Genomic DNA, 22,668 nt, shown 5'->3' on the forward strand with positions numbered 1-22,668 from the left:
ATTTGTGAGACGGATATCTTATTTGGATCACCCATAAAAAGTATTACTTTTTATGCTAAAAATATTATTTTTATTGTAAATATGTGTAGGATTGATCCTGTCTCCCATGAGACACACTCATTGTTGAATTATCACTTTAGGATTGCTTATTGATCAGATCATTTCGAGTCAAAAAACTTTATCCATTATTTAGATTTCTATAATAATAAAAAAATTTGCCCCCGCCATTTTGACTTTGAGACCCACACGTTTTCTCTATTATTCTACCTAAAACTTTATTTAGTCTAAAAGATACTCATTTTTCCAGCAATTTGCATATTAAACCTCGATTTGCACATTGTAAACATCAAGTATTCTTAACTATTATAAAGTATATATTCACAATGATATTAGTTTATTCGTAGCCTAGAATGTTAATTGGAATGAGATCCATCATATTATCAGTTGATCATTTCGTGTAAAAAATCACCATGTGTTGTGTTTTCAACCACAACAAATGATCCAAATCCGAAATTCATATTTGCTCGTCTCTCCTTAGTATATTACATTGTCATGGTTTTACCCCTTGCCGGAATTTATTGGGTTTATTTCTAAGCGTCAAATAATACATGTCTGATTTCATCTGGTTGATAAGATGTTATCCTCAGTGTAATATCTTGATAGAGTATCAACTAAGTACGGAGTAGAAATACAGATAAATTTATTTTCAATAAATAATTTATTATTTTGCGTATAAATTTTCGAAATTTAAAATGTTTATCTAAGGGGAAAAAAAGGAAAAAGGAAAAAGGAAAAGAGAAGCCCTTGCAAAATAAATTTTATTTCCAAAGCAGACAAGTTGGTGGAATGGTATATAGTATATAGTGGGAGTGGTTGTGGAGAGGTGATGTAATAAGGAGAAAAGGAAACACCAATATTCCCTCCCCGTGTCCAAATATTCCATAGGAATTTGGGAAAGCCAGATAATCCCAACCACATTCCTCGGCGTCAACATGCTACCCCTCACGTGACTCGTCGTCCATACAAATTATATATCATTCATCTTTTTATATTTAAAAATAACACTTTAACACTGTTAGTATTAATAAACCACCCCGTCGACTACCTTCAACGTTAACATATCATAAATCTAGAACTATCAAATTTTGAAAAATTATTATTTTTATGTTAGAAATATTACTTTTCTTTTTAAATATGAGTTGGGTTGATCTATCTCACGAAAAAGATATGTGATATCATCTCTCAAGAGAATTAATCTATATAGAAATAGATATGACCAGTAACCTTTGAGGGTGTCCTTTGTGAGACGGTCTCACGAATCTTTATCTGTCAGACGGGTCAACCCTACCGATATTCACAATAAATAGAAATATTCTTAGCATAAAAAGTAATACTTTTTCATTTCATGAATGACCCAAATAAGATATTCGTCTCACAAAATACAATCCGTGAGACCGTCTCACACAAGTTTTTGTCATAATCTTTTGACATATAATTGAAATTTTGGATTTTCCTTATTGGAATGAGCAATTATGGAGTGGGCTTATTTTTTAAAAAAAATAAAAGGTAAAAATGGCTAGGGTTTGTTTCTTTTGAACATAAAAATTTGTATATTTCAATTTTACGTTATATATGTTATCGTATATAACTAAATAACTCCTTGTCTGAATGTATATTTCAATTTTACGTTATATATGTTATCGTATATAACTAAATAATTCCTTGTCTGAATGTAGTATATTGGATAAATCCTCAGTACTAATATTGTATATTATTTGTCCCTAGTCTTGTCTATTTTCTCAACCTAAATAATCTAACATTATTTTATATTCTCATGGAGTTGAATATACGATTCCATCGCATAGAACGAACAACACAAGAAGCAAACATTTAATCATTTGTTAATATTTTCCAAAGCCATGGTCAGCGCCTGATCCGCTCTAGATTCTCCACGAATTACAATATTCCAATTTGTCTATTCAAAGACCCCATAAAAAAATTGGAATAATTGCAAGATTAAACAGTTTTATAAATCGGTATGTTTTCGCTTTTAGTATCATAAGTAATCAAAATTTGACCATAATTTAATAACTTGTGTGACAGGGTCTCACAGGTCGTATTTTGAGACAGATATCTTATTTGGGTCATCCATGAAAAATTATTACTTTTTATGCTAAGAGTATTACTTTTTATTGTAAATATCGGTAGGGTTGACTCGTCTCATAGATAAAGATTCGTGAGACCGTTTCACAAGAGACATACTCTATTCGATGATATGTCAGCAATATCTAATATCGTGGAAAAGTATTTTGTGTTATATCAGCTCTATGGCGGAAACGACTAGCAGTTGAGAAAAAAACTTATTACACGAACATCAAATTTTGAATACTTGTAAAACCGAAAATCAAAACAAGTTAAGTTACATGACGATTGTTTGTAATAGTTGGCTCACATTTTTTTAGTAGTTATCGATCATATCTTATTCAAGAATCACGAAATATATGCCAAAATAAAAATATAGCACAAGGTTTAAAATCCCACGAACTCGATTATAGGATTATATGTTGGTTTTTGAGAATATGAGGCTGTACAAGGATGGATATATTATAATCAAATATAATTTTTGTTATTTTAGATAAATATGACCATAAAATTCAAACTTATTTCTCGTATACTGTTTATATAATGTTTCATGTTAAATATGATGAATTTCAAATTCACCCCATACGATGTTATTTGAAAATTATTATATTGTATATAACTAATGTATAAACAAGATATGAATTTAAGATTTGATATATTGTTTTATTATTAACAATATAACTATAATCGAAATTCATATATTTCAAATACATCTCCCAAATCCACCCTTAAAGTGAAATATATGGTATCGGGTCAACACATTCAAAATCGATTTCATTAATTATACATTTCATATAGTTTTAAATCTTATGTAACATATTCCATATGTTTGTCTCTTATCCTCTCTACTCTTTGTTGGTGTTATTAATCTATTGTCTCACTCTTCTTGTCTTAACTCTTTATTCTTTTCTTTTTCTATCCCTTCAATTTTAATATTGGAAAACGATTTTTTTTAATGGGGTTGGAATTGGTACCATATAATTATTTTTATACTCGTACAATTTTAACGATCCTGTAAAGATTTATCTTTCGAATTTATATGGACTGCGATTCTATATATATTTTACAAAATATTAACAAAATCGAAACATTTACAAAAATAGCTTGATTAGTTTTGCAACAACAAAAAAATAAAGACAAAAACCTGTGTGACACGGTCTCACGAGTCGTATTTATGAGACAGAACTCTTATTTGGGTCATCCATGAAAAATGTATTATTTTTATGCTAAGAGTATTACTTTTTATTGTGGATATCGGTAGGTTGACCCGTTTCACAAATAAAGATTCGTGAGACCGTCTCACAAGAGACCTACTTAAAAATAAAATAAAATCACGAATATTGGCAGATTAATTAGCATCTCATGTGTGGTGCCACGCAGATTAGACAACAGCAAGATCTTTCGATATGACTATATTTTCAATTGATGTCCTAAGTCAAGACAACAAACTAAAAGAATATATAAAATAAATAGATATATTTAATTTCCTAAGTAAAATGGTTGAAACTAAACTTCGAGGTACTTCAATGATAGCAACACATTTCATTCTCGATTCATAAGAAAATAAATAAGAGGGACCATATTTAATTCGTCCACCAACAAAATTTGTGGTTCAATCTCGTGCATCTCTAAGCCTTTAGTACTTCTTGAAGTTTTAAGATAGTTCTATATGTACTATGACAGGAATGCTTTATTATTCAGCGCGTCACAACGTTACATCGAGAAAAATACTAAAACTATAAATAAAACAAATATAGCAGACTAAAACTACATGACATAAATAAAATGTTTTAAATATGAATCCCATCATAATCAATAGTAATCGTCATTAAAGTAATGTTTGTAAGAGCTTATTTTGAATGTTTTTCGTAGCATTTTCAAACATTTCATCGGTTAGAAACTCGGAAGCACTCGAAATATACTCTTGTGAACGCTACATAAGTCATGTGATACGCGTATCGGTTACGACGAAAGAGACGGAAAAATAATAAATTGAAAATATTAAATCGTGTTCCGATACAGCATTAATGCTGGAGAATGTATAAAACATATATAAAAAAGAGAAGAATATTAGTTTCTTCACAGGTATATATATATTCGAGAGATAGAGACATATATGTGGTGTTAGCTTTGAAATCCGAACAAAGAATATGATATTTCTGAAAGAGAAGACAAAGAAGAAATAAAGGCAAGGGAATCAGCACCGGAATGAACGGCATTTCGACGGACGTGAGCCCACGAGAAACCACATACATATGACCGACTAAATTATTATCTATATGTATTCTTGTCATTAATTCCTCCCTCGTTCTTCTCCAAGCATATTTCACTCCCACATACACCAGCAAGTGGCCATTAATTGAGTACTATACTTGTAAAATAATTAAGTTTCAGATCGGATGATTTACATCTTAAATATAATAAAATAGTCGGTCTATCAGTAAGACCTGATGAATCGTGTCCATATTTACAATGATAAGTAATAGTTTTTTTGTATAAAAAATATTATTTTTTAATAGGATGATCCCAATGAGATATATGTCTCACAAAATCGACTCGTGAGACTGTTTTATAAAATTTTGTGTGTAGTGATATATGATATTAATTGGATTGATCATACAGCTGTTGTGTTCAATATGTTTTAACTATTTTATTATAATATTTAGGGCTAAGTACATATATTACCTCATTAAATCAGGAGATTAATTAATAGTTGAAAAATCTCGTGTGGAAAAAAGAATGATCTATTAATTCGTCGTCTCGTTTTGTCAAATCTTAAGCAGATGTACCCCCAGTGTACTAATAATTATGAACCAAACAATTTATATTGCTCAATCCGGCCTAAATAGATATGTTTATTTGATTTTTAACACAAGTAGTTAAGAAAATAATTAGATAAATAAAGTTTACAAACATATTCATATTTTATTTTTATTTAATTTATCTAAAAAATAGTTACACGTTTTCCAACACTTGGTTTATATGAGTATATCAGTAACAAAAACAAGAAAAGTAATCATAAATATAAAAACTGGACTATATATTTGGAGTAACTGGGAAAAAAAAGTTTATATAATTAAGACGAAAGTAATATATAAGATTAGTTTATGCTAATCCTTGGACGTTGGTTGACTAAGGTAATTCACGAGAAAAAATGTGGGATATATTTGGAGGGTAAAAACTTGTGTGAGACGGTTTCACGGGTACGTATTTGTGAGACGGATATCTTATTTAGATCATCCATGAAAATGTATTATTTTTTATGCTAAGAGTATTACTTTTTATTGTGAATATGAGTGGGTAGGGTTGGCCTGTCTCACATATTAGGATTCGTGAGACTGTCTCACATAAGACTCGCTCTGTTTGGAGTTATACGTAGCATTAAAATTTAAATTATATGATTGATAATAATGACATAATTCAAATTATTATTTTAAAATAATACTTACCCTTCAACTCATTGATTTGAAGGTGACTTGTAAATTTAAATTTAAATTCTATCTCCATATAAATAATTTAATTTTTTATTAAAAAAAAAGAAAAAGAAAGAGAGGAAGTTTTTTTGATAAATCGTATTATAGATAATAGGAGAAAAAGTCTCGACTCATACATAAACTGTGGTCGTTGACATATGATGTGCTATATGACAATTTGTATTATAAATATATCTTTTAATTATAGTGACTTTTTATGTATGGGAAAATATTCACTTACGTTTGTCTATTTTGTATTTTGGTCATGTAAGTATTCAAATTTGAGTTCCAATCATGTAAAATATTTTATGTTTTAGCCGGAATGTTGTCAGAATACATGAAAATACTGATACGATATGTGAAACGTTGACATGCCCAATACTATTTCAGTACTCTATCAAAAATTATTAAAAGTCAAAAGATAACATAATTTACATGAGCAAAAACTTGTGTGAGACGGTCTCACGAGTCGTATTTTGTGGTACGGATCTATTATTTGGGTCATCCATGAAAAAATATTATTTTTTATGCTAAAAATATTACTATTTATTGTAAATATCGGTAGAATTGACTTGTCTCACAGATAAAAAAAGTCAAATTAATTTTGATTTTGTTGATCAATCAATAAACGATTAAAATTTAAAATCAAGAAATATATAAGCAGCCCAGCAAAATGGGGTTGTGGATGGGGTTATGCCGAAGTAGCCCGATTTTGTTTACTCATATGGACCAAATACTACACTGGGCTTGGTTATTTATTTCGTGCCTAAGAATTTTCCAGCCCTCAATAGACCTGAAGCCCGACCATCCTGCAACGAACTCCTTTTGTCAAGAATCTGCGTTGGATCTCCTTCTCTCCCACGTTAACGGTGGCAGAAAATATGACGATTTTTCACTTCTTCAACTGTGCAATTCTGACGTTCGGCCCTCACGCCGTTTACTACTCCGCCACCCCCTTGTAAGCTAATCTTTTTACAGTAACCTTAGTCATATCTCTTTGTTATGAAAACGGGATTTTTTTTGTTATCTCAATGGCTTTGAGTTCCCTTTATGCAATTTTGCTTTTTATCGTTTTATATTCAATGTGATCAACACTTATAGGTGGGTTTCGATCTATATGAGTGATTGTTATGTTCAGCATAATAGTTAAGAATGTGATCTTTTTTCGTAATCAGAGTTATGTTCAGACTTCGATTTAGCTGCGAAAATCACTGCTTTTAGTTTGGTTTTTGAGTTCGAAATACAGGTTTCTGAATTTGTGTATATTACTATATTTTATTTTTTTCTTACTGGGTTGATTTGCCTTGCCATTTCAACGCAAGTTCATTCTTACTGAGTTGATTCTATTCCATTTGTTATCACATTCATTGAGGTTGTATTGGAAGACAGTATTTGATTTGGAGAAGGATTTGAAGAATGTATTTTAAATGTCACTTGTTTTAGGTGTATTGAATTACGTTACAATTGCTATAAAAAGGGCTTAACTTGATATTGATCACTTGGATTTAGTCCAGCTAAACAAGTCACAGAATTTGAAATTATTTTAAGTCATTAATCCAAGCGTAACCTACAGGAATTTTCAGGGTTATTAAGATTTGCATATGTTAAACATGTGTTAATGATTGTTGAATTGAATATGTCGACGGAAAGGGGGTTGTGAGGGGAAAATAATTGCCCATGTAGCACATTATCAAAATGTAATGTTTTAGTTGCTCTACGACTTTGAACATTGAGTTGCAATGATACCATTGGCCATAGTTTTTGGCGGTGAGGGCTGGTCAGTCCGGATTATTGTATTGAATAATTTTCTTCTCAGATCTGAGTATGATACAATTGGCACTTCAATTAAAGCAGCTGTTGTTTATCTCATAACTACATTGGTTAAGGTTGGTCGTTTTGGTTGAGCTGTTTTAATGCAATCCCATATGATTTTCCTCTTCGTTTTCAGGCATTCTTATTCGTTTATTTTATTTTGCAGCTTGTTTGTCTTGCCACATTTCTCAAGGTATCTGAAAGTGACAATTTTGATCCATATCAGGTATACTTTTTCCATATGTTGACATTTTTCTCTTCCCCTATCTATCTCTATTCTTTGCATGCGTGTTGCGAACTTCTTGGTATCATATATCTGCAAGTCAAAACACTGTCAAATATTTGTATTCTTATTCTAAAAAAATCTAACACTCCCTAATGGTCTCCATGTCCATGAAGACACATCAATTTGTTGTAAAATGTTAATTTTTACAATCCCATTAATTCCTAAAAATGTTACGCAAGTGTTGCCTTGCCACAGTGAGTAAATTTTAAAGATGACACATTTATCATTCTTTTGATTTGTAATTTTGTGTGTTTTTAACATGGGAAATGGCTGAATTGATATATATATATATATATATATATATATATATATATATATATATATATATATATATATATATTATGTGTTTTCTCCCCTCAATTTTCTGCGATGATGGGAGGAGATTTAAAATTATTTGAAAGGTATTGTTCCTGGTACTTGGTAGGAGACTATGAATAATGATAATTGGTCGCACTTCATTAAAAAGCCTTTCTTATGCTAAGTCTTTAATTTCTTTTTCATCTCACTCGTTCTCTATCTCAGGAATTGATGAAAGCTATGATCGGGTTCATAGATGTTGCCGGACTTTATTTTGCTTTAACACAGTTGACTCACAGAAATATATCTCAAAATCACAAATTCCAAGCTGTTGGACTTGGTAAGTACGTATATGCTCATCACTATTTTTCTAATATTGGGTAGAAAACATATTTCCTTTTCAATACCTCGGCTTTAAGGTTACAGGTTTAAAATGTTTCATCTTGCATCATTGGTTTACTATATGTTTCTTTTTGTTGGCAATTGGAATTATAATCCATTTCGATTTTGGCAGGTTGGGCCTTTGCCGACTCTGTCCTGCATAGGTTGGCACCTCTTTGGGTTGGTGCCAGAGGCTTAGAATTTACCTGGGACTACGTTTTGCAGGGTCTTGAAGCTAATGCCAATCTGGTACTTAATGGTTCCTCTCGTATTATACCAAATTATCACTTTTCCTCATAAATATAATGAATTCAGCTTTGTTTCGTATGTTCTGATATTTTTTCATATAATTCCATGATATTCTAGGTATTGAGTATATCACTTGCAGCATTATGCTCTTTAATATGGCTTCGGAAAAACAAGCCCAAGCCTTTGATTCCTATTATATACACATGTGCAGGGATTGTTGCCACAATGCCATCAATCACGAGGTTCATTTGTCTGCAACGCATGAAATTAAACTTTTATCTATTCAGTTTAAGAATCCCTCCTTCAAAATATCTCTTATCAAATACCACACACATCTCTACATTACTGTGTTTTATGTGTTTATCCATGTGTTTGCAGCTATCTGAGACGATCCCTGGGATGGCACTTCCCCAAGGTAGTGGGATTCGAGCTGTTCATTTCTTTGATAATGGCTTTCATCAGCTGGCAGCTGTTTGTTGCCTGCCAGAGATCTAGCTACAAGGTCGCGATGACATGAAGAGCAAATGGTTTAGCGGCGTCTTTCTGCATTGAAGCAACGTTCTAGTTCACCAATTTTAGGTGGCTGTTGTAGAATTTCGAGGCAATACTCTGCGTCTTCTTGAGTAGTTCTCTTTATTCAAAACCTTATCTTTATAGTGTCGATCATTATAAATTTTGAGTGGTTAGAAAATAGTATTGTGCATTGATCTGAAGCTTGTGTTTCTCACCACGACAATATATCCACACACATTTTATCTGGCAGAAAACTAAGCCAGAACATTATTTTTTTTCCCTGGCTATGTGCTAGAATGAATACTAAAGCGGGGAGTAAAACGGGAGATATAACGCCAGTGGATTAAAAATGGTTAAAAATATTATTTTTCTATTTTAATTTTATTATAACTAGTTTTTTGTTTGATTTTATTAGGAGTTTTGGAGAAAATATTTGGGAGAAGTAAAATGAACGTCTTGTTTTGGAAAAATAGAAACATCCTGCGGCCATCATCAGAATGATTAAAATATAATGTGATAATAAACAATTTAATAACGATGTTTGGAAATATGGAAACGAAAAAAAAATTAAGGGAAAAAAGAGAGAACAAGTGATCGTGTATTCGAATTAACTTCTATTTTGAGAGATGCAAATTAGTTTTTTCAAACGAGAACAAATAGGATGCTGCTGTGAATGATTCCTTGGATATTTTCTTGTTGGTTTGGTGGGATGTAATAGCAATGGACATGTTATTTTTGAAATAGGACGTTGTTTTCCAGGTCGATTCACTCCTCATATTGCCGAACTGATAGCAGGGAGGGAAGGAATTTTGAAGGCAATACAACTTGGTTGGACCAAGTGTACCATGGAATCAGATGCACTTGCTGCCATACAACAACCATCTTCTCTATCCATGGATTTTGGAATTTTTTTGAAGAAATTAATCTTTAGTGCACTCAAAACACCAGAGGCTTTCATTCACCACTGCCTAAGAAATGCAAATAATGTGGCGCAAGAACTCGCTCGACATTGTTTCAAAGAAAACTGTAATATCGATAGCATGGATGTCATTCCTTTTTTAATAAAGCTGTAAAATTTGACTTACTTTCAAGTTAATGGAACAACTTTCTTATGCTAACAAAAACTCGGATTTTTTTAAAACGTTTTAAAAATTATGCAAGTAAAAAAAGATGTCCATTCTAGTTTCTACTAGAGGTAATCACGGTGCGGTTTTGCGGTTTTTTTTAAAAAAATTCAAACCGAATTTCCATATGCGGTCGGTTAGTATTTTGAAAAATTAATCGCGGTTTTACCTAAAAAAATCAGCCTTGCGGTTTTGATCGGTTGCGGTCGGTTTTACGATTTTTTTAATGAAAAATATTAGAACATATATTCTAATTTATTTGAAAACAACAACAACATATTGTTTTCAAATATAAAATATAGTTCAAAGCATATCAAGATCAAAATAGATTAAACAATAATTAAGATTCAAAACTAAGCTAATAATTTAACAACACAACACATTCACAACAAAAATGACATTTACACTATTTTATCATTTTTTTACTCTCAGACTACAAACAAAATATTGTAGCAAAAAAAATAAATGCTTTAATAAAAGACTAATATGAAGAATAATTAAGAAAAAGATAAGTTTTATTTGTAAGAATAATAATTTTAAAGAGAGTTAGGATATAATGAATAATGACTTCTTTATTTGAATATATTGTTTACAAATTATTATAATTCTAGGCCAAATATTATGGCAAGCGGTTTAGGCGGTGCGGTTTAGTGCGGTTCTTGGCAAAAAAAATAACCGAACCGCGTATGCGGTGCGATTTATGATTAATATTTTTAATCGCGATTTTTATAAAATATTATGAAAAACGGTACGGTGCAATTCGGTTCGGGCGGTTAATAAAAAATTTTGTTCACCCCTAGTTTCTAGGTCCAAAAGGAGGTTTTAAATGGAAAAGAGGCGTCTTTTCCTCCGCTCCCTTCTGAAAGAGCTTCTCCAGCCACTCATATCTTGTTAAGATTGGAACTTGGACCTAACTCAACCCCAAAAGCTAGCTCAAGGGGGGAGTATTGTCCAAGCCAATATATGTCACTCAAAGGTTATTTATCCAACCGATGTGGGACAATCAACACACCCCTCTCACGCCCAGGAATGAACATCTGGAACGTGGAGTTTACAAATGAACCAATTGTGGGCAGAACATGTGACCTAATTATAGGCAGTCCAACACATAACGGTGAAACCCGGGCTCTGATACCATGTTAAGATTGAAACTTGGACCTAACTCAACCCCAAAAGCTAGCTCAAGGGAGGAGGATTGTCCAAGCCAATATATGCCACTCAAAGGTTATTTATCCAACCGATGTGGGACAATCAACATATCTACATTAAAACGAAGTGTTTCTGGCTAGAGATGTTTATTTTAGTTTGGGACGAGTTTGTTATAATTGTATCTCAAATCCGAGACCTCAGTTCTAAGTTTGTGCTATTGTGGCCAGATGAGCCATAAGTGACCAGTTTGTCGCAGATTTCAATATTTAAGAGCTGGAAAAAGGAAAATGGATACATAATTTTCTCAAGTCATTTTATAATAATAATTGTGGGTTAATTGGACAAACCCCTTTTTAAAAATTATAAAATACATAAAATTTCCTAAAAATATTAATAAGTCAATACATCTTTCATTTTATAAAAATAAGACACATTCCATTCATAAAAATTCAGACATATTGACCACATCTGATAAGAATTTTCAAGCATGATATTCGAAAGCATAATTGTATTTGCACTAACATAATCACATAAAATCTTGAAATTCATGAGCTTTAAATCGATAATTTCATCAACATTTATACTCTTTTTGTTTGTAGATTTTACTTCAAAGCAATTAACATATAATTAGCCACAATAAATAAACAATAATAATAACGAAAATCAATACCATACTTCCAATAATAAGTTTTTACAATTTTTTTCCCTAGAACCAAATACAAGATGATGGTTATATAACATCCACCATGATCAAAACCATACAACTCAAAATAATTGTAGAACGCCCTGAACCTGAAATAACTGCGCCAGATCAAACCAGACAGAGTCATTTCATTCTTAGTTAGGAGGTTTAAAAAATTTAAGTTTCATTCCACTGTTCACCATGCTCCAAATGCCTCCAATGGAGAAAGCCAAGCTAAAAGCAATACCCAGCCAACCCAGTGTCCAGTTAAAATACCAGCCGAAGCTGTATTTCATTGGTTTTTTAATAAGAACCCACATGAAGCATGGGTATGCGAACGTGACTGGAAGAGTCAGCCCTCCTAATAAGCCTGCAAGACTAGACAAGAATGGAAGTGCGACCCCGATGAATAAAGAGATGAACCCATAAAACACTCGGAAACCTGATCGGACCCAAACTGAGCAAGGCCGATTAGTCCGGCTCGTGTAGCCTGCTTCAAAGCTGTCGAATACTGGCATTGAGTATATCTGGAAGCTACTCAGGCAGCTAAACACAACAAGAAGAAATGTCATGGCAAGAAGTCCCCTTGAAATGTCGTGAACATGGAATGCAAATATCGCATTGAGAATCCCTCCGGAAGGCATCTGCAACGATCAGAAAAGCATCGAGTATAGGTACAAAGCATCATTATAGATGTTAAGCTGCAGCAATTGCATTCACTATATATGTAATATGTGCAGTATCGTCGTGTCACTATCATCATTATATGGTTTAAAAGATTTCAATTGCAATGTCCCCGTCATCCATAACATTTGTACAATACTAGATACTTTCACCTAGAATTGAATCTTGAGTCCGATTTGATATTTCAAGGACCCATTTCCAAAACTTGCGAAGCACCATACTTACAAGGTTTCCATAAGACCAATAACCTCCAATGGCAACAGGGAAGACACACATGGCAACAAAGACATAGGCGACCTTTGCTCCCCTCCACATTGGCATATGAGATGGCTTCTTGAAAGTTGATGGCATTGTTGCCTAAAAAAACATCATATAAACTTTTTTTCAAAATATGGACTTATCTATTGTGCATTCAAGTAATCAAGGTCAGTATTTGTGTAAGGAGATTGGACAGACCTGAATCTCCAGGGCCAAATTGTGGCCTCTGAATGCAAATGCTATGATTCCAAGGGCATTCATGACGGAAAACAAAGAAGCTGTTGCTGTAGGCAATGCGAGTGGTTGATATGAAATGGTTGGTGGTCTCGGTTGGCTGACAGAGAGCACCCACACCATAGTCGAGTACGTGATGGCTGTGACAGCTCCTACAAGCGAAAGTCCTGCTATGGAGTTGAGATTTGGGAGTTGGGATAATACGATACAAAGGGTGGTGAAAACCAGGTACCACTCTACAGTTGTTAAAGGATTCGATGAACAAAGTGGACCACAAACAATCTGAAAGAATAATTTCATGGTCTCCCCTCCAACCAGAATTAGAGCCGTTGCAGTGCCAGCTGATAGGTAAACGGTGGGAAAGAGAGCAAGCCAGACACCCAATCGTTCACCTAAAAATAAAGCTCGTACAAAATGTAAGAGCTTTCGCACGTAATAACATCTTAAAAATGTTTAGGGTAAACATGTTTTTTGTGACTTGTGTGATTAGAACTTTTCTGACTCTTTTTTTCCCTGAAATACGCATCTGAACTTACCAAATGCTGCCTGTGCAAGTTCTACATATCTATTGTATCGTTTTCCAGGGACGGCTTCATGCAGCTGAACCAGAATCCACAATGTGTACAATTGCCAAATATAGGCTACTATTAAGGAGATTATTCCCCAACTCCTGCATGGAAATATATTTAATGGTTTTTAAACCAAATATTCGGAAGATGGGGTGCAGTCATTCACGTTGTCAACCTCAAATCTTTGGCGACAAGTGAGGACTATGACCATGAAACTCATGTTTACCGAAACATAAAATTTTGGATGATATGATAACACCACCACATCACTAAAATATAGTGAAAAACACCACAGACGAGTCTCAACAATACGAAACAACTTGGAGTGGTTCATTGTCAAATGAAAAATTGCAATTCAGGGTGACTAAGGATTATAACATAAACAAAGATGGGCCAGTAGAAGAGTTAAGTTGTATGTTCAAAACAAATTATACATAAAATTTTATTTTATTTTTTGTCGAGAATGAAGGTCCCACTTGGAATATTGCTATGGATTTTTAGTCAAGAATCTCTGCACTAATAATACACAAGGGGTGTCGAAACAGTTCTGCACAAAAGGGGTTTCGGATTTGGTACACAAAGCTTATTTGAGGAGCTTGAATCAATAATTTTATATGTAAAAAGGGAAAAAAAATATCATAAACCTGAGCATTTGGAAAAAGAAACGGACACGCTGAAATTTTAAAAACAGAAATAATAATCCCAGATAATCAAGTATAAAGCAATTGCACTCTCTGTATTTCCATAAAATATCATAATTCTTGGACCCTCAGTTGAAGCGGCATTCATATTTAAAAAAGCATAAAGTGAAAGCATTTGCAAAGGAATATCTGTGGTTTCGATTCAAATCTTGTTCATGATAGCATTTGGAAAAAGGTAAGAAAAAATATAATCCTGGCTTAAAGTAAATCGCCAGGTGGAGCCACAAGTGTGCTGGAATGCCAACAAGAATACAAGATTAGAATTAATGAGGATTGAACAGACAACGCAAACTTTTATCAAATAAATTGTTTTCAGCGTTTATTTGTAACAGAGTTAATTAATCAGAAATTGCACCCAAAAAATGGGGTCGAGCATGCCAATCGAGTTAAAGAGAGGACGTTTTTCGGTATAATTATAATGCTATGGACTCCAGATGAACCAAAAAATCGATAGAATTGAATTAAATTAAGTACTGTCTGAAAGAGACCAACCACAATCAATGGGAAAGTGACCACAAAATGCTATCTTGAATGTATTGAATCACCCAAAAAGGGGAGAGAGGTGGAAAGAAATGCAGCTAAAGATAGTCCTTGCCAACCCTCTTTAATGCAACAACACAATGAAAAATCTTCAGAACCGTTAAAATTAAGAAATAAATTAAGGTGTTTTTTAGGTCATTTTCAATAAACATACTTGACAATTAAATAAAAAAAAGAAAAAGAAAAAAGAACTCACCATCCAAGAAAAGAGAAAGCAACAGGCAAAACCAAGGCCTGGAACCCAACACCAGCATTGAGATTGTGAAAAGCAGCATAATGTGCGTTCCCATTCCGAGACTCGGTAATGGGAAGCCATGCATCTTGAGGATTAAGCTTCGTCAAATGCCCAACTTCCTCCAAATAGCACTTCATATTAACCAAGACCCTTTTCATCGGAGTGCCGATGGGGCTCAAAAACCTCGGAGATATAAACGAAGTCGGCGTCCATGACTTGGTCGTGGCGCCAGCCGCCGCAGACCCCCTCGGCGATCTCTGCCCAGAGGGTGTGAGTATCTCCGGAGTGGAGGTTCGTGGAGTCGCCGGGATCGACAATAGCTCAGTCTCCGGCCTCTCCTCCATGATTAGTGAAGTGGGTTCCGTTTCTTTTGCTTTTAAGCGTCTGTTGTTTTCGGAGCCAGGAGTTGCAGAGCAGAGTGAGTGTGCGTGTGTGGGACAGAAGCGAGTGGCAAGCCAGAAGAATAATAATTTATAGCGAGGAAGACTTGCTTGCCTGTGCTGTGTGGTGACATGCAAAATTAATGCGTGAAATCGTGGAGGTGAAATAAGTGTGTGAGAGTTCGCAAAAATGTGATCTTGACCATTGGTGGCTCTGCTATGGCACGAATCTCCATGGTCTTGCTTTTGTTGACCACTGCGTTGAATTTTTTGGTTGAATAGTTCCGGTGATTTAATCTATTTTACCTTTGGTAAAATTTAATTTCTCAGTAAAAATTAGTTCTTCTATATACGATGAAATGAATTGATTTAAGAAATAACATACAAATACAGTTAATATTGTGAGATGAGTTTATGATCATACTTAATTCATGAAAAAAAAAATTACGTTAAAAATATTATATCACATAATGGGTATAAATTGGATTGATTTATTTCACGAATATAGACTTACGAAAGACCGTTTTGCGAGATATCAACTCAATGACGAATATGATCATTGACATACTTTAACAAGTTTGCGATCCGACACCCTAAGCTGACTATCAAGTGTGTAGTAGACTCAAGGAAAATTTTTAGATTTTGTCCAATTCCACTTATGAAACTTACGTATCGTTTGATTCATGGTATGAGACAAATAATATAGAGATAAGAAATTTTTTTAATAATAAAATATATAAAAATGATAGTTAATATAAATTTTGATTTGATTGATTTAATTTGAGATAATGTGATATCACCGTTTTGTGTTTTCAAAAATATTTATAGTGTTATTTATTAAGTGTAAGATTATAATTTCAATTTTGATTGATGTAAAATAAATAAATAAATAATATAGTACATCAAACATAAGATTAGATTACATAAAAATATGAATAAAAATATAAATAAATAATACAGTGAATCAAACGATACCTTAGCTATACTTAGCCCAAAGATCACCGATTTACTGTTACTTTTTCTTGAACAAAATATATTTACTAATGCGTTAATTAGATCATGAAAGAATATAAAATACTGGCGGTCACTTCAATCAAGTACATGTGATTTGTCATATCCATTATGTATGCGTTCTTACTTGGAACAAAAGCAAGACATTGCACCCATTTCTCTTCACGCCATTGGGACACAGACATTCAATTTTCTTTATTAAAAGTTGCACGCCACAATGTCATGTGGTCTGGAAAAATTGAATTTTGTTTTCCATATGTTTTTACCTTTTTATTTATTTATTTTTTTAAAAATCATAACAGCAATGTAATTTGATTTAGTGTTGAATAATTCCGGAGATATTTAATAGATCAGTTATTTTTTTTTAATATATTGTTGATGTATAAATATTGGTTATGTGTTTGACAAACGCATAAGCATACTATTTTTATCATGACGAAACCATCGTTAATGAGTGATATCATTAATTTTTATATTATATCGAGTGTTTTTCCAGTAAACTTTTTGGTATATTTTTTTTAAAAAAATAGGTATTCTGTGAGACGATTTCACGAATATTTATCTGTTAGACGAATTAATCATATCGATATTCACAATAAAAAGTAACACTCTTAGCATAAAAAGTAATACTTTTTCATGGATGACCCAAATAAGAGATCCGCATCACAAATACGACCTGTGAGACCATCTCACACAAATTTTTTTACCTATAAAAAATATGATTTCTCTAGTTTGATCAGATCTATCAATAAAAGAAAAAAGTAAGAATTTGATTAATAACTCCACACGAAATTTTTATTTGATTATGTTGGGCCGTCAATAAAGAATATTGGCCCAGTTCGGGGATGTGTTTAGGTTTCGATTCCAACAGTTTTTCCTTGGAAATCCTAAAAACATTATTTCTTAATTTTGGAAGATACAAAATAGCGGCACGAGTACGAAAAAATCCACTTATGCTCGGAATCATTGAATCAAATCTCAATTTGAACGTGTTCGATTTTTTTTAAAAAAATCGAACTCGATAACTAATTATTTTGTTCGACCGGGGGAGAGTTGCTTCGAAGCTTAAATATTTTATCAATGTAATATAATTATATATCAAAGAAATATATTTTAAACATTTCAAGTATTTATTTTCGAAGAGTATGTAAGATACCATGTTAGTTCCAAAAGGAATATAAATTTTGTAAAAACAAATGACAATGCAATACAATTTGATTTAAATGAATAGTTTTTGTAAAAAAAAATCATGGAAATTCTATAGTTTCATAGAACGTGGGTCAGTGGCACATGATTGTTTCAATTAAATTATTGAAAATAATAATTAATTATATATAAATAAATAAAATAAAGAGAGAGTCAAAGTTCCCCATCGAAGCAAGCATAATAGAATAAAGAGGGTGTCTTATGTGAGACCGTCTCATGGATTTTAATCTGTGAGACGGGTCAACCCTATCCATATTCACAATAAAAACTAATACTTTTAGCATAAAAAGTAATACTTTTTCATGGATGGCCCAAATAAGAGATCCGTCTCACAAATACAACTGTGAGACCGTCTCACACAAGTTTTTGTCTATAATAAATAAAATGGTTGTAACCAGAGTTGGCTAGTTAGGTGTTGTTGCAAGTGTAGTTACATTTGGAAGAATAGATCGATGTATCTTATTTGAAGAAAATTTCGATGCATGAATTTCAAATTAAATATATATCATAATTTTTGTTGAAATTCTGACTCGAAGTGTAACGGTTTTAAAATTAACTTCAAATTTATCGATCCAAATAAATCAAAAAATCCGAAATCCATCTATCAAATACAACTTTAAAAAAAATTGGAAAGCTAGAGTATTTTTAGCAATAACTTAAAAACATTGAACGGGGACTTGTAAATTATGAATCCACTTGTGCTGGACAGCTTATCGGCCAAGCTTCGTTGAATTTACTGATGATGCATGCGCATGCGTCACACTACCTGCTATCCCTCTACGTGTAAAATTATTCTATGGCCAAACATTTAATCTGACGGTTCCGAAAGATTTATATTTACTTTTTGATTATTTTTCTCATTTTCACGAATATTCGTCTATAAAACAAATTGATCATATCGATATTTACAATAAAAAATAATATTTTTAACATAAATAATTTATTTTCATATCGATATTTACAATAAAAAATAATATTTTTAACATAAATAACTTAAATAAAATATTTATTTTACAAAATACTACCAATCATCTTATTTTTTTTCGTTTTATCCAAATAGATTTTCCCTTTAAACGATCAGATTGAGTGTTGGTATATAATTCCATTTACGTGTTGACCTGGTCGAAAGTTCACACCCAAAATTTCATTTCCATCGATTCCCCCTTCTCCGAAGGAGCGCCGCCGCGATCAGGGTTTGCTTTCCGTAATTCGCCCTTTCTTCGCGGCTGCAACTTCGGATTTACCTGCTGATCTAAACCCACCTTTCAATTCTCCCCTTCTTCCTTCGATTCATCACTGATCTCCTTAATCACGATGTCTTTGTTTGCCTTGTAGAGCTCTTGCTCATCACACAGCCGGTCGCAGACCCCGAAATTTTCCTTTACTTCTTACTTAGCGTATTACAATTTGTATTTATGGCTCTACGGTTTACCGTGACCTACTCAGGCTACATCGCCTCGAGTGTGGTCACCTCCGCCTCCTCCAAATGTGCTGGTTCTCGATTCCTTCACGAATGTGCGAGTCGATCCAGGATCGTGCACCAGCCGCCGTGGCAGAAACCCGACTCTGATTTCCGCAGCTCCAGTTCGAATTCTAGCCCTATCAATCCGATGAATTCGATGTTCTCGACGCTGACTGGGGAAATTCTTGGTGGAAAATCTCAATCTCCCTTGATTTCTGGGATCATTTCTTTGATGAAGCAGTCAACGGGGGCTTCCTCCAACGTGAGTGAGTTGGGGATTTCGCCTCTTAAAGCTTCGTCGGTCATTCCGTTCTTTCAGGGTTCGAAATGGCTGTCCTGTAATGAGCCCTCGAGCACAGAGGTTGATAAAGGAGGAACCCTCTGTAGCGGCGACGACAACAACGACAACGGCAAATCAAGTAGATGTTCGGAGCCCTTGTTCATGGCCAAGGATCGTAGTTCTTGTAACGTGAAGGTTTCTTCTCAAAGATCGGGAAGTTGTAGCAATAGTTGGCTGTTGAAATTGATGAATCTTTGCTTCAGCTCTGAAGATGCTAAGGCGGCGTTTACGGCTTTCAGCGTTAGCATTTTGTTTAAATCGTGTTTGGCGGAGCCTAGGTCGATTCCCTCAGCGTCTATGTACCCAACCCTTGATGTGGGTGACCGGATTTTAGCTGAAAAGGTATATCTTAAGCTAGGCGCATCTTATCATGAATTAATATATCATTTTTGTGAGTCGGTTTATTGGTTGGGTTCGACGGATATGTTATATGTTCACTGTTCAAGCATATGTTTTATCTTTTGTTTGTGCGTGGGGTCGTGGTCATCCGTGCTTGAGATGTGTATTGCTAACGTTTAATGTATAAATTAATTGGTTATTAGCAAGGAATCAGAAAACTTCTTTGTTCCACTAAACTGAGGGATATGGTATCTTTAGTATTTGCAGAGGACTGGAATGTGGTACTCTTGATTCACTCAGAATACAGAATTAATTTGTATGGTTGGTGCTCTTTTTTATGATATTGGATTACCAACAAGTTGCTTAGGCTGATCACTGATGGACTATCTTTATATGGTTTTGACGTATTGTCTTTGAAAAAACCTTTTCTTGATGTTTCGAGATGCTACTAAAACGATCCATTATGATTTTATATGTGTCTAATATGTTTCTGAACTCGATATGCAAGATAGTTAAGCAGTTACCTCATTTTAACTCAAAATCATGCTAGGAGTTCGGATTGATTGGTACATAATCATTTCTACTGATGGTTATTTGCTTGTCATAAAGTATATGTGGATGTTCTATATATTATAATTTGCAGACCATTTTATGTTGTTTTTTTGAGCTTCATGACATTAATATCATGTTGTGTATGAACTAACTGTTTCGGTTCTTGTTCTTTTGGTCTCCCTTGCAGGTTTCTTATATTTTCAAGGATCCCGAAGTGTCAGATATTGTTATTTTCAAGGCTCCATCAATACTTCAGGTGTCTTTTGGTGCTGTAAATAGCCTCATTGGCTCAATGTAACCTTGTCATATGTGACATAGTATGTGTGTTAACTTTGCAGGAATTTGGTTTTACTTCATCAGATGTGTTCATTAAAAGAGTCGTAGCGAAAGCTGGTGACTCCGTAGAAGTAAGTGTTGTCTATTAGTTGTTTAATCAAAGTTATTTTCGCCTTCTCTTTGCTATCAACTAGTCTAATTTATACCTCCCATAGATTCGTGGTGGAAAATTGTTGATCAATGATATGACCCAAGACGAGGATTTCATCTCAGAGCCAATTGATTATGAAATGGATCCAGTTGTAATGGCCTGCACTTGTTGGTTTCTTGGTTCTTTTGATTATGGTCATTTATCTACTGTTGTTGGGAGAAAGCTTATTGTTTTTCTTCTATTCTATGTAGATTGTACCTGAAGGCTGTGTGTTCGTGTTGGGGGACAACCGTAATATTAGCTTCGACTCTCATAACTGGTAATCACTAAACTTTTGTGAAATTAATTGTTGCGACATTTGAGTCAATGTTCTGTAGATTATGAAATGTATTATCTACATCCCATTACTCTATTTTTTCCCACATCCTTCTCAAAGTGTCCCTCTATTTTATGGTTGTGTCCAGTGTGCAGTGTCAGATCGTGTTCCTTCTCTATTACGATTAGTTTCATAAAAATTCATGGAGAACGATATAAATTAAATTAAATATATGTATTTTCAACTACTGGCTCAATTTTTATAACCTCTCCAAGGGAGTAAAGATTGAGTCTCATTTTCTCTCTTTCCAGGGGTCCTCTGCCAATCGAAAACATAGTTGGTAGATCCGTATTCCGGTACTGGCCTCCTTCAAAAGTATCGGCCACATTGTATGATGTGTCCCAGCAGAGAAGTGCAGTTGCGTTTTCGTGATGCTAAGCCCTCCTTGCCTCCGCTGAGGTTGTTTCAGATAAATTCTTTTATTGAATAATTTTACTTTGGAACCCCTCCAAGCTTATTTGGTTGTGCATCTACTTGCAGCCATATGGACTTGTGGGGTTGGTGTGCCGTGTTCGTATTTGTTTAACCTTCTACTCGAATGTACTAAATTGCTTATTGGTGATGGACATCTCATCTATCACCATCTCATGACCAACGGGTAGCCTTATTGTCGCTGGCTGGTTCTGAATTGTGTACAACTATGTTCCATTTTCAGTGAGAGAATTTGAATTTTAAGGATTCAGGAGAACTTCGTCTCTTGCTCTTGCTATGACTCTTTTCTGAGTGTCACTTATTACACTTTTTTTCTTGGAGATCTTCAATGGGTCCACACCGCCATATCTTTATTTGTACTGTCTATATTATATCTATACTTCTATATTATTAAGTGTGAGAAAGTTAGAAAAATTGCTTGAAGAGGATACTAAAATCTCCTCTCTTTTTATCTCCTTTTCAACATCACATATAAATTATAATAATTTCAACCACGTCAATCTTTCGTCTGAAATCATCCCCAGAAATGGAAGTACTGATCATACCAACACGTTTGAAAATTTCTCAATTTAAAACCTCGCGTTTAGAATTTTTAAAGCAAAATATTTTTCTTTTATGATAATATTATTATATTTTTTATTGAAATTAAGTTTAATAAAAAAATAGATTTTTTATCACACATAATAATATGTACAAACATATTAATTATATTATTCATATCAAATTATAAATGTCAAATATCGTTTTATAAATTGATTAAACAATGTGCGAGTTTATGCATTAAGTAGAGGGCTCATGTAGTAGTTAGTACGTT

At 33.5% G+C, this 22,668-nt stretch overlaps 3 protein-coding genes across 4 annotated transcripts; 2 read left to right on the forward strand and 1 right to left on the reverse strand.

Annotated features, from left to right (window-relative positions):
* The first annotated feature begins 6,412 nt into the window (after positions 1-6,412).
* LOC140831684 (uncharacterized) lies at positions 6,413-9,353 on the forward strand. Its single transcript, XM_073195431.1, has 7 exons — positions 6,413-6,573; positions 7,432-7,501; positions 7,594-7,653; positions 8,236-8,350; positions 8,525-8,640; positions 8,758-8,882; positions 9,019-9,353. Exons 1-7 carry the CDS (start codon positions 6,497-6,499, stop codon positions 9,155-9,157), a joined length of 702 nt encoding a protein of 233 aa, XP_073051532.1. The 5' UTR covers positions 6,413-6,496; the 3' UTR covers positions 9,158-9,353.
* A 2,700-nt stretch (positions 9,354-12,053) lies between these two features.
* LOC140832714 (lysine histidine transporter-like 8) lies at positions 12,054-15,924 on the reverse strand. The gene is made up of 5 exons (XM_073196868.1): positions 15,291-15,924; positions 13,821-13,954; positions 13,249-13,676; positions 13,018-13,149; positions 12,054-12,752 (listed from the first exon to the last, which is right to left on the reverse strand). The coding sequence occupies exons 1-5, from the start codon at positions 15,671-15,673 to the stop codon at positions 12,264-12,266; spliced, it is 1,566 nt and encodes a 521-aa protein (XP_073052969.1). The 5' UTR covers positions 15,674-15,924; the 3' UTR covers positions 12,054-12,263.
* Positions 15,925-19,034: 3,110 nt separating this feature from the next.
* On the forward strand, positions 19,035-22,199 carry LOC140832715 (thylakoidal processing peptidase 1, chloroplastic-like). 2 transcript variants are annotated; one of them, XM_073196870.1, is made up of 7 exons: positions 19,035-20,070; positions 20,807-20,875; positions 20,958-21,026; positions 21,111-21,197; positions 21,298-21,365; positions 21,674-21,821; positions 21,903-22,199. In XM_073196870.1, exons 1-6 carry the CDS (start codon positions 19,342-19,344, stop codon positions 21,792-21,794), a joined length of 1,143 nt encoding a protein of 380 aa, XP_073052971.1. In that variant the 5' UTR covers positions 19,035-19,341; the 3' UTR covers positions 21,795-21,821; positions 21,903-22,199. The 2 variants fall into 2 exon arrangements, with proteins under 2 accessions (XP_073052971.1, XP_073052970.1); XM_073196869.1 differs by having other exon boundaries at positions 21,674-22,199.
* Positions 22,200-22,668: the final 469 nt, after the last annotated feature.

The sequence above is a fragment of the Primulina eburnea genome, chromosome 5 (assembly GCF_022965805.1).
Source record: "Primulina eburnea isolate SZY01 chromosome 5, ASM2296580v1, whole genome shotgun sequence".
Classification (NCBI taxonomy): Eukaryota; Viridiplantae; Streptophyta; class Magnoliopsida; order Lamiales; family Gesneriaceae; genus Primulina; species Primulina eburnea.

Coding starts and splice junctions, on each gene's coding strand:
- LOC140831684 (XM_073195431.1), top strand. CDS start 6,497: ATGACGATTTTTCACTTCTTCAACTGTGCAATTCTGACGTTCGGCCCT. Junction 7,502..7,593: donor TCATAACTACATTGGTTAAG/GTTGGTCGTTTT, acceptor TTTATTTTGCAG/CTTGTTTGTCTTGCCACATT. Junction 8,641..8,757: donor TTGAAGCTAATGCCAATCTG/GTACTTAATGGT, acceptor ATGATATTCTAG/GTATTGAGTATATCACTTGC.
- LOC140832714 (XM_073196868.1), bottom strand. CDS start 15,673: ATGGAGGAGAGGCCGGAGACTGAGCTATTGTCGATCCCGGCGACTCCA. Junction 13,677..13,820: donor ACTTGCACAGGCAGCATTTG/GTAAGTTCAGAT, acceptor CTTTATTTTTAG/GTGAACGATTGGGTGTCTGG. Junction 12,753..13,017: donor ATTGGTCTTATGGAAACCTT/GTAAGTATGGTG, acceptor TGATCGTTGCAG/ATGCCTTCCGGAGGGATTCT.
- LOC140832715 (XM_073196869.1), top strand. CDS start 19,342: ATGGCTCTACGGTTTACCGTGACCTACTCAGGCTACATCGCCTCGAGT. Junction 21,027..21,110: donor AAGCTGGTGACTCCGTAGAA/GTAAGTGTTGTC, acceptor TACCTCCCATAG/ATTCGTGGTGGAAAATTGTT. Junction 21,366..21,673: donor AGCTTCGACTCTCATAACTG/GTAATCACTAAA, acceptor CTCTCTTTCCAG/GGGTCCTCTGCCAATCGAAA.